The following is a 15,858-nucleotide window of genomic DNA, read 5'->3' as shown; positions in this document are numbered from 1 at the left end:
AACTTTTGCTATTGTAGCAATAGGAAAAGTATTGGGTAAATTGTTAGGTATAAGAAACAAAGAAAAGAAAACGATGCAAATGTTTTTATTAAAAAAATTTATTAAAAAAAGATAAAACTCCACTCTCTGTGTATTAATTTACTTTTTTTTTATTAACCTTTCCTCATCTCCATATATCTGAATCCGTTTGAGTCGAATTCTATGCTGTGCATTTTATTTTATTTTTCCTTATTTTTGCTTCTTGGTTTAACCTTGTCATATTCGTGTACTGTTCTTCTCCTCTACTTTTTTTTCTCTTATTTTTACGAGTGTTTCCTCCTTTTTATTTGTAATTACCAAATATGAATAGTAACGTTGAATCAATCAAGAGAGAAACTGGCTTCACACATTCTTCACATTAACAAATGGTTTCCGTTTCCAAACTTCTACAGGTGTTATCTCGCCTTGTTCTTAATCCTCAGCCAATGTTTACACCAAAACACGCACAAATCCTGCTGAGATGTCTTCCTGCTTTACCACTAAATCAACGAACTCGTGATGATACACTAAATATGATGAAAATTGTTTCTCATTGCCCTTACGCTTCTGAACTTTTTGCACGAGAATCACAATTGTGTGATAGAACTCTAACGACATTTTTCGTGGAACCTCATATGGATGATAAAGAAATTGAAGAGGGATTACGACAAGTTATTCATGTAGTGAGTGCTAACACAAACTTACCTGTCCCACACTTACTGACAATGATAAGAAGGCTCTCATATAACACTATTAATACTAATAGCAGAAGTAGAGAAATATCGTCTAACATTTCACCTGCAAAGGGACGAAATGAGGCACTTGCAGATACTTTATTATTACGGGTTATAAGTAAGATGCCAAAAAATGGCTCACAAATACGTGCGAATGGAAATAATAATCTTCTCTCCCAGAAGGAAATGCATAAAAGACGAAGTTCATCCTTTGAAAAACCTGAATTACTGTTTTTGATATCTACTTTACGTCATGTAACGTCAGCACGCGCTGCTAGTACGAAGGAAAATGATAAGGGAGGAATACAACAACAACAAGTGGATACATTTCTACCAACAGCTGTAGTAGAAGCTGTATTACAGTGTTTGGAGACACTTCCCACGGTAAAGTGTGAAGATGTCCCATTGCGTGAGGATGATTGGGTACTTGTTGCCTATCTTATTGGCTGTAATGAGACAAAACTGCATAATCTTGGGAGACGACTATGGTTAAAGAATATATCGCAGTTTGATTTAACAAAAATAGATAGTTGCACTAGAGTTCCCTTTGCATTTATGCTTACAAGATTTCTTTTGGGTTTGAGAGGTAATATAAAGCGAAATTCTTTAATGTTATGGATTGATATTGTTACAAGACCAGAGAATTTAAAGTCTATGAAACCGAAACAGATGTATCATCTTATTGGTGATATAACTTTTTATGCTCAGACTCATAATGATGATAAAATTGCAGCACATAAAAGTTTACTTGAGGGTGGTTTACGTGCAGTTAATACATTAGAATCTGTTTCACCTGCATTGGGTGTGCATACACGTTTAATGTTTACAAAAGTCTGTCCATTATTGCGAACACCAGAGGAGTTAACAAAAACAAACAAAGGACTAAATGAAATTCTTGTAGAAGGTAATAATGTAGGTCCTGCTTTTATTCGTGAAGTAGCAGACTTTTTGCGATACGTGCGAAGGACATCTCAATTAGATGATCAAACATATTTTTCTACAGTAATATCATTAGCGCAGTACGTACTAGATCTACTAAAGGTTTCATCTTCACTTAATCAGGATCATACAGCAGCGTTAATACCTGCCTTTACAGTCTTTGTCTCGGTACTTCGTAGTCTTGAAGCGATGGGATCTAACTCTGCAGAAAAAGAAATAGTAGTAATAGTAGAAGAAAAAGTAGAAAATGATAAAAAAGAGATATTTAAATCATTAAGGGATTTAATTGAAAAAATTTCTGTTGCTTTCCTACAACAACACGCTTTACAATCTGAAACCTCTCTCGTTTCCATGTTATTACAGATAATGGAATTACTTGGTTTCGCCTCTAATACCCAGTACACCACAGTGGTACGTGAACTTGTCATCAATGCCTTTCGCTCTGCCCCAACAAAAATAGAAGACAACTACACTAACAGCGCACAAAACTGTTATGATTTACTCCTACGTTCTCTTTACTTTCATGTTTTAGATGCTGAAGTATTATCAGCCGCATCCACCGCACTGCGGCATAACACAAATGTCACAGCCCTGCGAGCAATGTCTTGGGAGCAGCGAGCACTAATGTTAGAGCGGGCCACCGCCGCCTATCGTGAATTGGCGCATTTCTTCCCCACAATGAAAGAAGCCAGACGATTGGCGAAACACATATTAAGTGTTGCTGCTGTTGTGGCCTCAGAGAAGGTCCCCTCTCGCACTCCACGTCTTCACTTGGATAAACCACAAGAAGCGTTTGAACGACGACCGATGCGACGTTGTGCACTGACGATGTGGACATTAGTACTACGTGTAAACCTCATTCCAATCCCACGAACACCGGTGGATCGCTATTTAACACCGATATTACGCTTTACAAGTAGACATTGGATTGCGGCTGAACTTGTTTCAAGTAATAAATCATCCAATGGGAAAGTAGAGAAAGATGTCATAACGGCACGAGTGCCAGATGAGGAGTTAAGTCATGAATTTATAGATGTATTGCTTTCTATGCTTTATCATGTCATGGTAACGGTGTTTACAGATAGATCAACATTCTATGCGAATATACGTCGTAATAGAGTTATTGTGGAAACAGCATGTGAAATACTATACCGAAATCGTGATTACATTTCACCCTCTGTGTGGATACATGTTCATAGGACACTGTCATACATGCCGCCGCCAAACACAACACTACACACGGCAGTTATGCGTCTCTCTCTAAAGAATGCACTACATCACATGAAGATATGCGGTGATGCGAGTGTAATTGATCCCAAGTGGATTGCGGATATGTTTTCGAATTCCGATCTCATTGATGACGCGGAACTGCGTGTATACCTCATAACACTGGCTGAAGAACAATTGGAAAAAATAAATCTGGATGGACCATTGATGATGGATGGGAAAAAGACAACAGAGCCTACCGCCGAAGAGAAGGCACTGTTAATTTGCTTTAATAAAATACTATTAACGCTCCGGCGGGGGTCTGTGTTATACTACTAAAAATGATTAAGTAAGTCTGAAAATATTCCAAAAGAAAGGAAATTAAAAGAAAAAAAGAGGGTGGGGGAGAAAGGTATAACCTTTTTTTTCTTGGTTATGTTTCATTATGCTTTGTGTGTGTGTGTTTTTTTTTTCTTTTTGTATGTTGTGTATTCCCTTCCATTGACGCTTTCTTTTTTTTTTTCTTATTATTGGTTGTTAACGTACCAAACAAAACAAAAGAAAAAGAAATATATAAATATATATATATATATATTGGTATGGTGGTAATATACATGTCGTGAGACGGGGTATGATAAACTTTTGCAATGAAAGTATGTCTGGTACTTCTTTCAGGTTTACCAGGCGCTGGTAAATCAACACTAAGTCTAGCTGTTCAGAATCTCCAGCAACAGCAGACACCGTGTATGGCGATGGGTTTAGATGAATCATCTCACTACGTTGTTGATGCCGTATTAGAATTAGATGCATTTATGAATGCAAATGGAAATAATAATGAAAATGTCTTTACGCCTGAATTGTGGCAAAGAGCCTACACATCTGTGCGTGAGGCGACGCATCAACAACTCCTTTCTTCGCTTCTAAATAAAACGGAAAAGAATAAGGGTTTGACAATACGTTTTGTATTTCTTGTGGATACTTTGCCATACAGAAGTATGAGGGCTGCTTACTGGAAAATGTGCAGAGATTTAAATCAGGTACAGTTGCAGAAGCAACAAGAAAAAGAAAATACGAACGGAAAAGAAAAAGTTAGGGTAACAGAAGAAATAGAATCTAATATGCCCTCTCTTGTTGGTATGATAGAAGTACGACTCAATACACCACTGGAACTTTGCTTGGAGCGTAATGAAAAACGTATAGGTACTCCACAATATATTCCTATTCATGTTATCAAAAAGATGAAGGAGTCTTTTGATGTTGAAATGACTTCTTCTTTGGTTTCTGTGTTAGAAGAGAATTGCTGGATAATGATATTGACTCGTCAAACAACACCGTCATGGCCTGTGGTACAGCTCAGGGATGAGAAAAGAGATGCTTTACTTTCTCCATCTTTTTTAGCCCAACAACTAATGGAACATCTTGTCTCATCGGAATGCCGTAATGAACTAGAGAAGCAAAAAATATTACTAATAGAAAGTGAAGTAAAAAGACGAATAAAGGAAGAACATCAGCAGAAGCAACAGGAACTATATACTTTGGATACATTATCGAAGAAAAGGTTATTTCATCAGTTGGATCTGCGCATGCGTGAGGTTGTGCGGGAATATATGGGACGTCAAAAGAAGTACGGAGGCATGAAATTCAATATGGGAAGAAAAGTAAGTAAATGTAGAGAAGAACACTACACATGGGTAAAAACTTTTCTGACACAGCATAAAACTTTCCACTCTATGATTGTAGAGGAAAAAGATGCTTTGATTGATGAATTATTACTGGAATTTAGAAGGAAACTCTCAGAATTGTAGTTTAAACTTAAATTCAATATATATATATCCTTCATTATTCATTTTATTGGGTTATTGCGCTTATTGTTTTTCTTTTTTTTTCGTTCTTTTCTTTTTGTTATTTTCTGTTTTTATTTTCGGATTTCTGCTTTTTGAGGGTTATTTTCTTACGTATATGTATTTATTTAATCATTCTCTTTTCCTTTTTTTATCTTTTTGCTTCCTTAACATTCGGCTCTATATACATTGTTGATTGTCTTTGGATCTAGTGCGTAAATGCTGGAATGGGTTCGGTGAAAAAGAAGTGCACATGCGCTGAAGATCCGCACCATTTTGGAATTCTGACAGAGATCCTGCGTTATCATAGTGCCTGCCAATTAGCGCAGAAACTCGCAGATCTCACAGCACAGGAACTTCACTCGGATCAAAACGAGAGTAAAGGTCTCATGACAGCCATTATTTTCGAGGGACTCAAAGCCGCCGCTGTGGCTACGCCTCCTCCTACGAATAGTAATAGTACTATTAATACTACTAATAATACTATTAGTAGTGATATAAGTATAGGAACGCATAGTGCGTGGGAGGAGTGTACACGCACTTGGGTTCACCCGGTGTTGGATGTACATCGACGTGCACGTGTGTACGAGGCGAGTACTGCAACGCCCTCATCCGCCCAAACACTGGAGGGTGTGGTGCTCACAAAGGGATGTGTGTTGGGCGTCCTGCGTGGTGCGTCCATAACGAAAGAAAAAGAAAAGGAAGAAAATGAAAAAGAAACACAACGTGAAGTACCGTTGGAAAAGTTACAACTTGTTGAGGCAACGCCACTTTATCATGATGCCTTGTTGCCGGCGGTTGAGTGTATTACATCGCAGCGGGCCTCACACAGTGCTGTGCATTGGTTTCTTGAGAAACTCTGCGGTGCCCCAACAAAACTTCTCACGTCATTTAATCAAAAACGTCGACTTGCGTGGGCCCTCGCAGATCGTGTGACAATTCTTTTCTACGAGGAACGCAAACGATTAGCAAAGTTGAAAGAACGTCTGCTGCGAGAGTCAATACTGGGGGGTATTGAACTTAAGTATATATCACTGGTTTCAGATGAGGAAGAAGAGGAAGAGGGTATGATGAGTCTAAAAATACACATTCAAGATAATACAGAGGATAAATGGTTTTATACGGCTTGTATTGGAAAAAACAAATCAATGGATTTTTATGATATTCGAATAACGTTAAAAATGTCTATGGAACATGTAGTACGATTACAAAAGTTAGCGGCCTGTTCTGTGGATGAACACTTTCATACGGCGTTAGCAAGTTTACTTTTACGTTATACCGGTTTGAGTGGTGGTAAATGGGAACAAGAATCTGGATGGCATGCCGGGGTTCCGTCAAGTGTGTTTAATGCACTTGTTTCTGCTTTTCGCGTTAAGGCAGAATGTTTTGCGAGTCCATTAAATAGTACACTTACGCAGTACTTCTCGGCATTCCCAGATACCGATTCCTTTTTTGGATGTTGTGGGAATTTCTTCCACTCGAATGAAGTACTGCGGCTTGGGGAAGCGAAAGAAAATGAAAAGGATGGGAATAAGGAAATAATCTCACTAGAGGCGAACCCACCATTTGATCATGAGGTGATTGCTGCTGGATTGAGACGTGCGTTGGAGTATTTAGAGAAAATACCTTCAACCACTCCACTCTCATTTGTATTTATACTTCCTGATTCCACACAGGCAAATGGTATAGCCGTACGTCGAGAAGCGGAGCAAAGTCGTTTCTTTCGTAGTGGTTGTGTACTCACACCACAGCAGAGCATGTATGTACATGGGGCTCGTCATATTCTGCATACGGGAGATAAAAGTAATGGAAAAAGTTATAGAGCACAGAAACGTCAACGTCATCCATCGCCTGCTGGAGATGAACATTTAGTGGCATTATCGTGTGCAACAAGAATAATAGTTCTGCAGAATGATATTGCTGCTAGTTTGTTACCAGCAGAGGCGGGATTGGCTAAAGTGCGATCTGTATGGGAAAGTCTCGCCTTTAATCGTGGAGATCTATGACAGACATCTTTTTCTGATATTACCCATCAATATAAATTTCTTTTTTCTTGTTTCTTTATTAAATGCTTTTATTATTATTATTATTATTATTATTATTATTATTATTATTATTATTATTTCTTTTGTGTTCTAACGGTTAAATGTGGAGTATTAGATATACTAAGAGAAGAATGATTAGCTCAGTAATTACTTTTTCGATCTTTTTCACTCTTTCGTGTGTATCTGTGTCTGTGTTTTTTTTTTTTTTCGTTGTTGTTGTTTTTTGTTGTTGTTGTTGTTGTTGTTGTTGTTTGTAGGTCAAATTAGATATTTGTATTTATTTTCTTAGTTCTTTTTTCTTTATTTTGTTTTACTTTGATATTAGGGAAAGATGCGAAGATGTCAGACACCAGCTGCCTTAGTCTCTGAGTGTAATCACAATGGGTGCAGAAATAGGGATTCTCATTACCACTCTTGCTGTTCTAATACAACGAAGCAGGCGAAGAGAAAGCAGCGAATAAGTGGAAAACTTCCTCTTTATACCAGAGATGATGCGACTGTGCCAAATTATTTGAAAGGGAATCCCTACATTATTACTGGATATCGAGCACATTACACAACCTATATGTGTATTCGTAGTCTCTTTATGCTTCATAATGAAACTATTAATGTATGGACACATGTTGCTGGATTTATTCTATTTTTGGTATTGTCTCTGATTCTTTTTACTAGTGCCCTCTTATTCACAGGCTATTTTACGCATTATATTGTATATGGAATTTTCTCTTTTGGTTGTGTTTTGTGTATGGCTTGCAGTTCCATTTACCATTTGTTTTTAAGTCATGAAAACACCACGTTATCATTTTTAACACAACAAATGGATTATTACGGAATTAGTATACTTATAGTGACAAGTTTTATTCCTCCTCTCTATATAGGATTTTACTGTGAACCCTTTTTTCAGGTACTTTACATTACGGCTATATGTGTATGTGGGTTAGGAAGTCTAACCGTATTATCGTGGCCCAGTTTCATCAAGACGAGTCATTGTTACTTACGTACCTGTATCTACTTTGTTATGGCATTAACTGGTATTATACCACTTATGCACAACCTTTTATTTTACCCACACAATGGAGAAACTATACAACCAATAGGTGGTATTATTCTCATGTTTATACTTTATGGTGTGGGTGTGTTATTCTACACTCTTCGAATTCCAGAGCAGTGGTATCCCGGTGCATTTGATATATTTCTCAGTAGTCATCAAATTTGGCATGTGTTTGTGTTAGCGGCCGCAACCGTACACTTCTGCACATGTAGCGCACTCTATCGGCAGTGGGAAGTTGGTCGTGGTGCCTGTTGATAAGGGCATACATAGATATAATAATAATAATAATAATAATAATAATAATAATAATAATAATAATAATAATCAGAAATATATATATATATAAATATATATATAAGAAAAGGCGTATACAGGTTTGATGCAGGGTGTTCTCTTTTATTTTCTTAGTTGTTACTATTGTTATGTTTTCTTCAAAGGATATGTGAAGAGGTATGTGAGTAGGGGTTTTCTTTTTTTTTTTTTTGTATATATAGCGAGAGGTAAATATGCCGTGTAGTTGACTATTTCTATAAACTAGTGGAATAAAGGTTTCACTAAATAGAACGTGATGCTATTTTTTTTTTATTTTTCTCCTGTTTATGAGTATTGTGATTATTATTATTATTATTATTATTATTATTATTAGTTTTGCTTTCATCTACATATAACAACTCAACTACATTACAACGAGAAAGAAAAAAGAAAAGGATAAGCGTATAGGAAAACGTGATGGAATCAATTAATACGAAATGTGGTAATGATGATGATGTTGCTGCAGCACTAGGGAAAAAAAATCACAGTAATTCAAACAAAGACGTACATCAGCAAAGAGAATCAAAAGAAAAAAAAGACTTCTCATCACATGATGTAAAACCAATTCCATATAACGATGATCCTGATCTCCCGCTCTACACTTTCGATCAGATCCCGGAACATCTTGCTGATAATCGTTATATTATCTCAGGATATCGTGTTAACTATACTACTCATATGTGTCTTCGCAGTATATTTTCTCTTCACAACGAGACATTTAACATTTGGACGCATCTCATTGGATATGTGATTTTTATTGTCGTTATATTTTTCTTTTTTGCTGTTGTTTTAATACCATCGTTGTGGGAAACGCAACAACAAGAGAAGAATAGTTCGACTCCAGAAGCTTCTGTGACTAATTGGGTAACAGTTCTTATCCTGAGTGCTTTTTCCTTTGGATGTTTAATGTGTATGTTTTGTAGTACTCTCTTTCACACATTTATACCGCATGAAAACATGGTATTGTATGAATGGGCCCATTCCTTAGACTATTTTGGTATTACATTTCTTGTGGTGGGTTCATTTCTTCCTTTTTGCTATTTTAGCTTCTCGTGTGAACCATTTTGGCGTTGGACGTATTTAACAATGATATCTCTATTTGGTGTTGGTGGTGTACTTGGTCCTTTCTTTCGTCAGTGGACACAGCAGCAGTACGCAAAGCGTAAGATATTATTTTATGTGTGTATGGTGGGAAGTGGATTTTTCCCAATTATTCACATGTATGTATTAATTCCAGGGAATGTGGCCTCATCTTATGTGGAGGGACTGTTGTTGATGATGACATTATATGGTGTGGGTGTTGTGGTGTATGTGTTTCAAATACCCGAGTTCTTTTTTCCAGGACAGTTTGATATATTTTTCAGTAGTCATCAAATTTGGCATGTGTTTGTGTTGGCGGCTGCCTTTGTACACTTTTTTAATTGTATATCCATGTACGTTAATTTTCGTAGGATGGATCTCAGTTGTTGAAAGGCAAAAACAAAATAATAATAATAATAATAATAATAATAATAATAATAATAATAATAAATGGGGGAGTAAAAGTTAAAGAATAAGCATAAGTATATGAGTTTTTTTTTGTTTCTTGGTGCTTGTGCGTTTCTCTCTTTCTGTCTCTGTGGGCGAAGGAAAAGAAAAGAGAAAAAAAAGAAAAGAGAGAGGAGCAAATCAACAGGGGTGTAAGCCTGTCTCATTCATATAAGAATGTTGTTATGAGTTTGGAATTCTTTCTGTTTTTTGTTTGCTGTTGTTATATTTAAATAGTCATGTATCGGGTATGGCTGCAAAAATCTATTGTGTACTCTTAATATTAATAATAATAATAATAATAATATTATTATTATTATTATTATTATTATTATTGATTCCTGTTCATAACTATTGAATTACTTGGCATACACACTTTTCCCTAACACATACCTGCAACTCTTCCAATGCAATGAAACAGGGAGAAGGACAACAAACAGAAAAACGAAAAAGAAAAGAAAAAAGCAATAAGAATAAGAACAAACAGAGAGAGAGAGAGAAAGAGAAAGACAGTTCTTTTTCACAGAAAAAGTGTATAAAACACGAAATAACAAATGGCCGATGAGGCATTTTCTCGCGTGGTGGCCGCACTGCAGCAATACGAACAACAACGTGAGAACGAACAACGCCTCCTGCGACTCTTAACAACGATTGCAGAAACATTAGAGGCAACTAAACCCTCAACTTCACTCTCATCATCACTATTACTATCATCATTAGACTGTGTAATGCCTGTTGTTGCTAGTTGCAATGCTGAGGACTCCCTGACAGCCTCACACCCACTTCCCAGTGCTGATATTAACACACATACAGAAACAGAAACACTATTACCAGCCCTTTCTTCTGCATTACACGCATTAGCGAAATCCCAACACACCATTAACGCCGCTCTTACACGTCTCTCTCTGCGACTGCATGCCACAAATGGACGTGTACAACAACTCACATCAGCGGTGTGTGGGGGACGACGATGTGTGGAATATGAATATAATTCACATATTCGTAATAGTGCACTGCACGCTGCGGCATTGGCGGTGTTGTCTACTGTCGTGCGTGTGGGTTGCAGTAATGAGACCGTTATAATGCCTTGCCACAACACTGCAACTGGAAATACCATAACCCATAATAGTATTAATAATGATAGTAATAGTAATAATAATAATAGTGGCAGTACAGAAGAAGAAGAAAGAAAAAAGATATCTGTGCCGTTGGCGTGTATGGCACTAAAGGAAATGTGGCGTATTGGCGAATCTTATGTGGCTGATGCCGTGCAGCACAACACGACTGATGCCCCGCAGCAAACAACATGTCGACTATTGCGATCCACACTCTTGACAACACTCACAGCACGGCGTTGGTTTCCTTCACAGTTTGTACATCAACAACGACGGGCGGTGCGAGATTTGTGGTATGATGAGATGCGTGCAATAACAGCAGCGCGGCGAGTGCGGTGGGAAAGACATGAGAGAATGGCGGGACTTGTGATGGATAGTGATTGGCTCTCTTGTTGTGATAATAATAATAATAATAATAATAATAATAATAACAATAATAATAATAATAATAGCCTGTGTAAAGAATGAAATTGGGTAGGGAGGATATTAAGATGAAACCGAGGTTATTGGAGTGTGGAGGTGATGAAATCACTTTGGTTGTTTCTTTTTTACTGCGTTTTTTTTTTTGGGTGTGTGTGTGTGTGCACTTTTGGGTTATCCGCATTTACAGATTGATGGATTTTGGGGGCATTATTCTTTTTCTTTTTTGTCTTGTTTTGTTTTTAGAATTCGTCTTTTGCTGAGATTTTTCTGGTCTCTAGGAATATCTATGTTTCTCTTGATTCTGAAATGAATTCACTAATGCCTTTCTTTTCTCTCTCTCTCTCTCTCTCTCTCTCTTAACTTTGATTCACAACCGCATATATGTATATGTAATAGAGAAGGTGAGGAAAGGGGAAAAGAATAAACGATAGGGGGATCAAAAGAAAGGCGAATAAGAAGTGGTGTTATTCATATATATATATATATATATATATATATATTTTGTATTTATACATCCAAATAAACGCTTGAAGTAAGGCGTGGCAGGGAAAGGGAAATAACAGACAAATAGGGCGAAATAAGGTAGGAAAAGGAAAATAATTGACGTAACATTGCGTCCTTGTTTAGTTATCCCGCAATACCAGCGACACCTACTCGCGTCTTATTTTTTGTTTTTCATCATTATTATCTACTGCTATTCAAGACGTTTTTTTTTTTTAATACTCCACAATATTTTGACTTGTTGCATCTGCGCTGTTGACTTGGTGTTCTTTTCTTTTATCTTTTTTTTTTCTTTCCATTGTTATTATATTCATTGCTGTTGTTGTTTTCTTTTTTTCCTTGCTTTGAGTACGGATAACATCTACCTTCTTAATTCTTGATTTCCATACGGCTATATATATATATATATATATATATATATATATATATATATATATATATTGTTGGGAGTGATAAAAAGCAGAAACAAAGAAACAGAAACTTGGGCGTCTGTTTTATCTTTCTACAACATTGAAGGAACTTTTCTTTCAGAAAAGAAAAAAAGAAAAAGGTAATCTGAAGAAGTTTTACCGATAAACAATAATTTTCTGCCTGCAGTCTTTCTATTCACTGAGGATCTTTATATTGTTTTTCTTTTCTACTTGGACTCAGCCTGATTTGCATTTTTTGTTCTCAATTTACAACTATTATTATTCTTCTGATTACTCTCTCCTTGTTTTATTAGAGGGGCGAACGTTCTCTCCTTGCCGTCTCTTCGCCGTACAAATCCGACTAGCAATTGCTTTCTGTGTTCTTTGACATTTGTCTTTGCTTGTCCGATCGTTTGGTCGTTTAATCGTTATTGCTGTTACAACAGACGTTTTTTAATTTTTTTCGCTTTTCTATATACGATTTTTCAAAAACGCGAGTTGTATTGTCTTTCACTGTGTGTAAGTGAAGGACTTTTTCTTTGATTTTTTTTTGTTTTGCGTGATTATTATTATTATTATTATTATTATTATATCTTGGAATCCCTTTATATAACATCACGAGTGCAGCAGTAAAAAATATATATTAATAATATTAATATTAATAACATTAATAAGAAATAATAATAATAATAATAATAATAATAATAATAAAGCATCACTGGAAAAAACAGAAAAAAAAACATATATAATGGAGAGATCGTCTTCACTATCTGCAGTTACAACAACAGTAACAAGATCAACACCAATGACAGGGCCTCGAAGTTCGGGTGGTGATAGGTCTGGTATGGTTTCCACCACTTGTACTACTACTACTACCACAACTAATTGTAAAACTAATACTTCTAATGCCATTACCACGAGGAGTGAAGATCATCATCGCAATCTAGGAGAAAATAACTTTTCAGCAACGACGACAACGACGACGTGTAATGTTGGCGACAACACACTTCGTCGTGTACCTGTGCATATGATGCGCAACCCGGTGAGAATCACTCCTCCTGTTACGGCATTAGATGAGGAATCGAAAAAAGACGAAAAAAATGAGGATAACGATGATGATAGAGAAGGACTTGTGCGAACGTTAACGGTTCATCCTCGTTACAGACATCACCCAAATCTCTCACAGGGCAGTTTGTCGTTTCAAAACGGCAGTGCCTATTCCCCATCGCACTCTCGAATGAGTAGCCGCGAACAGTTTTCATGGGATTCATTGGCGTGGAAAGAAGCAAATGTGGATTTTTCCTTTTCCTCCGACCCTGCACGTGATTATCTTCTTCTTAGACGTCCCTCTACTGATTTTTCTGCAAGTCCGCAAGAGTCCATGCGGTCTGAGGCTCGAAGGCATACACGTTCTTTCGCCGCATGGGATAAAAATGAGGTGGAGGCGGTTGGAGAAAAGATGGATAAAATGAAAGATAATGGTAATCACAATCGAGGGCAAATCACCCCAATTGGTATGACAGATCCAAATTCGGAGTCTACCTTTGAAACCGCCCCTCTTGGGCATCAACACACCTTCAGTCTTCCCAGTCATCAAGAAGCCTTAATGTTTAGTGGAGATAGTGAGGGGGATGATCCTGTGAAACGGGCAGAAAGAGGAGGAAGTGCAGGTGGTGTTGGTGGGGATTCACCTGTAAAAGGTCCTGTTATGACTCATGTTATGGTTACTTTTAAACATTTATATGGGGTGTATTATGTTCCTATAAATGTACGGGGAACATTTGACGTTGGTGAATTGGTTTCTGTAGAAAGTCATACAGGTGAAAACACTGGCAGAGTTATATGTGATCTCACAGAAGTAATAAAAAATCTTTCTAAATTACCGCAAGAAGTATTATACCCAGAGGATCCTTCAAAACCACTTGAGTTTGTGGACCCTACTACTAACAATGAAGCACTCCTGCGACTTCCACGAGTTTTACGTAGAGGAATGAACAAGGGTAAAAAACGATTATACTATGCTCGTCGACGTGATACCGAAGCATTTAATCTTTGTCAACGGTTAATACGTGAACAAGGATTTAGTTTAAGCGTTTCCAGTGTAGAATATCAAGTGGATTTTAAACGTATTACGGTATTTTTCGCGGGAACAAGGTCTAGTGTTAATACGAGAGATGTTTTGGGGTTTACTCAACAACTTGCTGGAAATTTACGTGGTTCAGCCATAAGTGTATTGTTTTCAAGTGAGTCACCAGGTTCACTTGAAGTCACTCAAGCTATAACTAGTGGGGTTTTCAATGATATTTATGCAGAGGCGTTGGCTAAGAATATAAATAACGAAAACAAACAAACACAACCCCAATCACGATCTCCTCCCCCACCACCACCGCCTCCACCACCACCACCGCCTCCACCACCACCGCCGTCATCATCCTCCGTACTTCATCCTCAACGCACGGTTCGTCCCTACACGGAAGGCGCATTAACTCATATGAATACGCAGCCTATGGTGCCCATGTTCGGTATGCAGCCGCCTGTACCACCGCGGCCCCAGGTGATGATGGCAACACTGAATATTAATGCGATTTATGGTATGACTGGAATGCCTCATGTTACATGGGGTACACCAACACCGCCACCCTATATGGGACATCCGCGTATACCACCAGGTATGACCGGTAGAATGTAGAAAGAAGAAATAATAATAATAATAATAATAATAATAATAATAATAAGGTTTGCGGTAATAGGTTGTTGTGTGAAAGATTGGGCCAAGCGAAAAAAAAAAAACGTTTTTCTTCTCAAATAAAGAAAATGTGAAGTTACAGATTACAATATACGCTGAAAAGGGGCATATGGTCAGATTTTAAAAAGAAATGTATATATGGGAACTGCGGAAGTAAAAATAATGAGGAGTCTCAAGGCAAGAAGATAATGAAGGAAATAGGGAAAAGATCTTTTCCAGATGTTTTACACTTGTTCAACTAACACGAAAAAAAAAATGTAGAAACTTGCTTGGATAATTAGTTTAAAATGCGTTGAAAGTTGAACCAAACAACTCTTTTTAAAAAGTAATAAAAAGGCCCATGTGCGTTTTTTTTTTTTTAATTGATCTCCTGCTTTTAAATCATGAGTGTGAGTGGGCTGATACCACAAGGGACCTCGCCCCGTCTCGTACAGGAGAGGAAAGGAAGTGAACCAAGAGGAAAACATTTCAGAGAGAGCAGCAGAAAGGAAGAAGAAAAAAGATTTGCTTCTGCTGTTTCTCTTTTTTTCTTATCTCGTTCTCCCTGAATTCTTTGTTTTTGTTTTTGTTTTCTGCTTTTTACCATGTCATGGGTCTTTTATTGCAACACTGTTAACACCTGATTCCCTTCTTCCCCCTTTTCTACAGAACCTTATTGCTAAATGCCCCCCAATGTGCTTTTCTTTGCTTTGTTTGTTCTTTTCTTCGCCAAACAACAGCAACGTACAACAAAGGGGGTTCGTTGCAAGAAAATTACATGGGCGAAGCGTACTCTTAGGATTTTGTGTACTTCCTTCCTTTATAGGGGATAAGTTGTTACCTTGTTCTTACTTGCTTACTCAGTTACTATGCCGATGTTTCTATCTTTGTTTTTCTCTTTCTTTCTTTCTCTTTGCGTGTGCGTGTGCGTGCGTCTCTTTGTGTGTTATGGATTGCAATGACAGCTGCTTCTGTTGCTGTTTTTTTTTTTGTTTTCTATCTCTTTTTGCT

The 15,858-nt window shown here is 37.3% G+C and overlaps 7 protein-coding genes across 7 annotated transcripts; all 7 read left to right on the top strand.

Annotated features, from left to right (window-relative positions):
* Positions 1 to 404: 404 nt before the first annotated feature.
* On the top strand, positions 405 to 3,236 carry LSM04_008497 (uncharacterized protein; the record flags this gene model as incomplete). The annotated part of the gene is made up of 1 exon (XM_067333968.1): positions 405 to 3,236. The coding sequence occupies one exon, from the start codon at positions 405 to 407 to the stop codon at positions 3,234 to 3,236; it is 2,832 nt and encodes a 943-aa protein (XP_067186471.1).
* A 308-nt stretch (positions 3,237 to 3,544) lies between these two features.
* On the top strand, positions 3,545 to 4,702 carry LSM04_009631 (uncharacterized protein; the record flags this gene model as incomplete). The annotated part of the gene is made up of 1 exon (XM_067333967.1): positions 3,545 to 4,702. One exon carries the CDS (start codon positions 3,545 to 3,547, stop codon positions 4,700 to 4,702), a length of 1,158 nt encoding a protein of 385 aa, XP_067186514.1.
* Positions 4,703 to 4,965: 263 nt separating this feature from the next.
* LSM04_002839 (Phosphorylated CTD interacting factor 1) lies at positions 4,966 to 6,744 on the top strand (the record flags this gene model as incomplete). Its single annotated transcript, XM_067333966.1, has 1 exon — positions 4,966 to 6,744. One exon carries the CDS (start codon positions 4,966 to 4,968, stop codon positions 6,742 to 6,744), a length of 1,779 nt encoding a protein of 592 aa, XP_067186272.1.
* A 370-nt stretch (positions 6,745 to 7,114) lies between these two features.
* LSM04_000747 (AdipoR/hemolysin-III-related) lies at positions 7,115 to 8,089 on the top strand (the record flags this gene model as incomplete). Its single annotated transcript, XM_067333965.1, has 1 exon — positions 7,115 to 8,089. The coding sequence occupies one exon, from the start codon at positions 7,115 to 7,117 to the stop codon at positions 8,087 to 8,089; it is 975 nt and encodes a 324-aa protein (XP_067186205.1).
* A 474-nt stretch (positions 8,090 to 8,563) lies between these two features.
* Positions 8,564 to 9,616, top strand: LSM04_009239 (AdipoR/hemolysin-III-related; the record flags this gene model as incomplete). The annotated part of the gene is made up of 1 exon (XM_067333964.1): positions 8,564 to 9,616. One exon carries the CDS (start codon positions 8,564 to 8,566, stop codon positions 9,614 to 9,616), a length of 1,053 nt encoding a protein of 350 aa, XP_067186498.1.
* A 611-nt stretch (positions 9,617 to 10,227) lies between these two features.
* LSM04_002652 (uncharacterized protein) lies at positions 10,228 to 11,256 on the top strand (the record flags this gene model as incomplete). Its single annotated transcript, XM_067333963.1, has 1 exon — positions 10,228 to 11,256. One exon carries the CDS (start codon positions 10,228 to 10,230, stop codon positions 11,254 to 11,256), a length of 1,029 nt encoding a protein of 342 aa, XP_067186270.1.
* A 1,614-nt stretch (positions 11,257 to 12,870) lies between these two features.
* On the top strand, positions 12,871 to 14,811 carry LSM04_001309 (uncharacterized protein; the record flags this gene model as incomplete). The annotated part of the gene is made up of 1 exon (XM_067333961.1): positions 12,871 to 14,811. The coding sequence occupies one exon, from the start codon at positions 12,871 to 12,873 to the stop codon at positions 14,809 to 14,811; it is 1,941 nt and encodes a 646-aa protein (XP_067186219.1).
* Between the last annotated feature and the right edge of the window lie 1,047 nt (positions 14,812 to 15,858).

The sequence above is a fragment of the Trypanosoma melophagium genome (genome assembly GCF_022059095.1).
Source record: "Trypanosoma melophagium isolate St. Kilda chromosome Unknown ctg7segment1, whole genome shotgun sequence".
Taxonomy (NCBI): domain Eukaryota; phylum Euglenozoa; class Kinetoplastea; order Trypanosomatida; family Trypanosomatidae; genus Trypanosoma; species Trypanosoma melophagium.
Note: the sequence above shows the minus strand (reverse complement) of the source record. Positions and strands in the feature narration are given on the sequence as shown.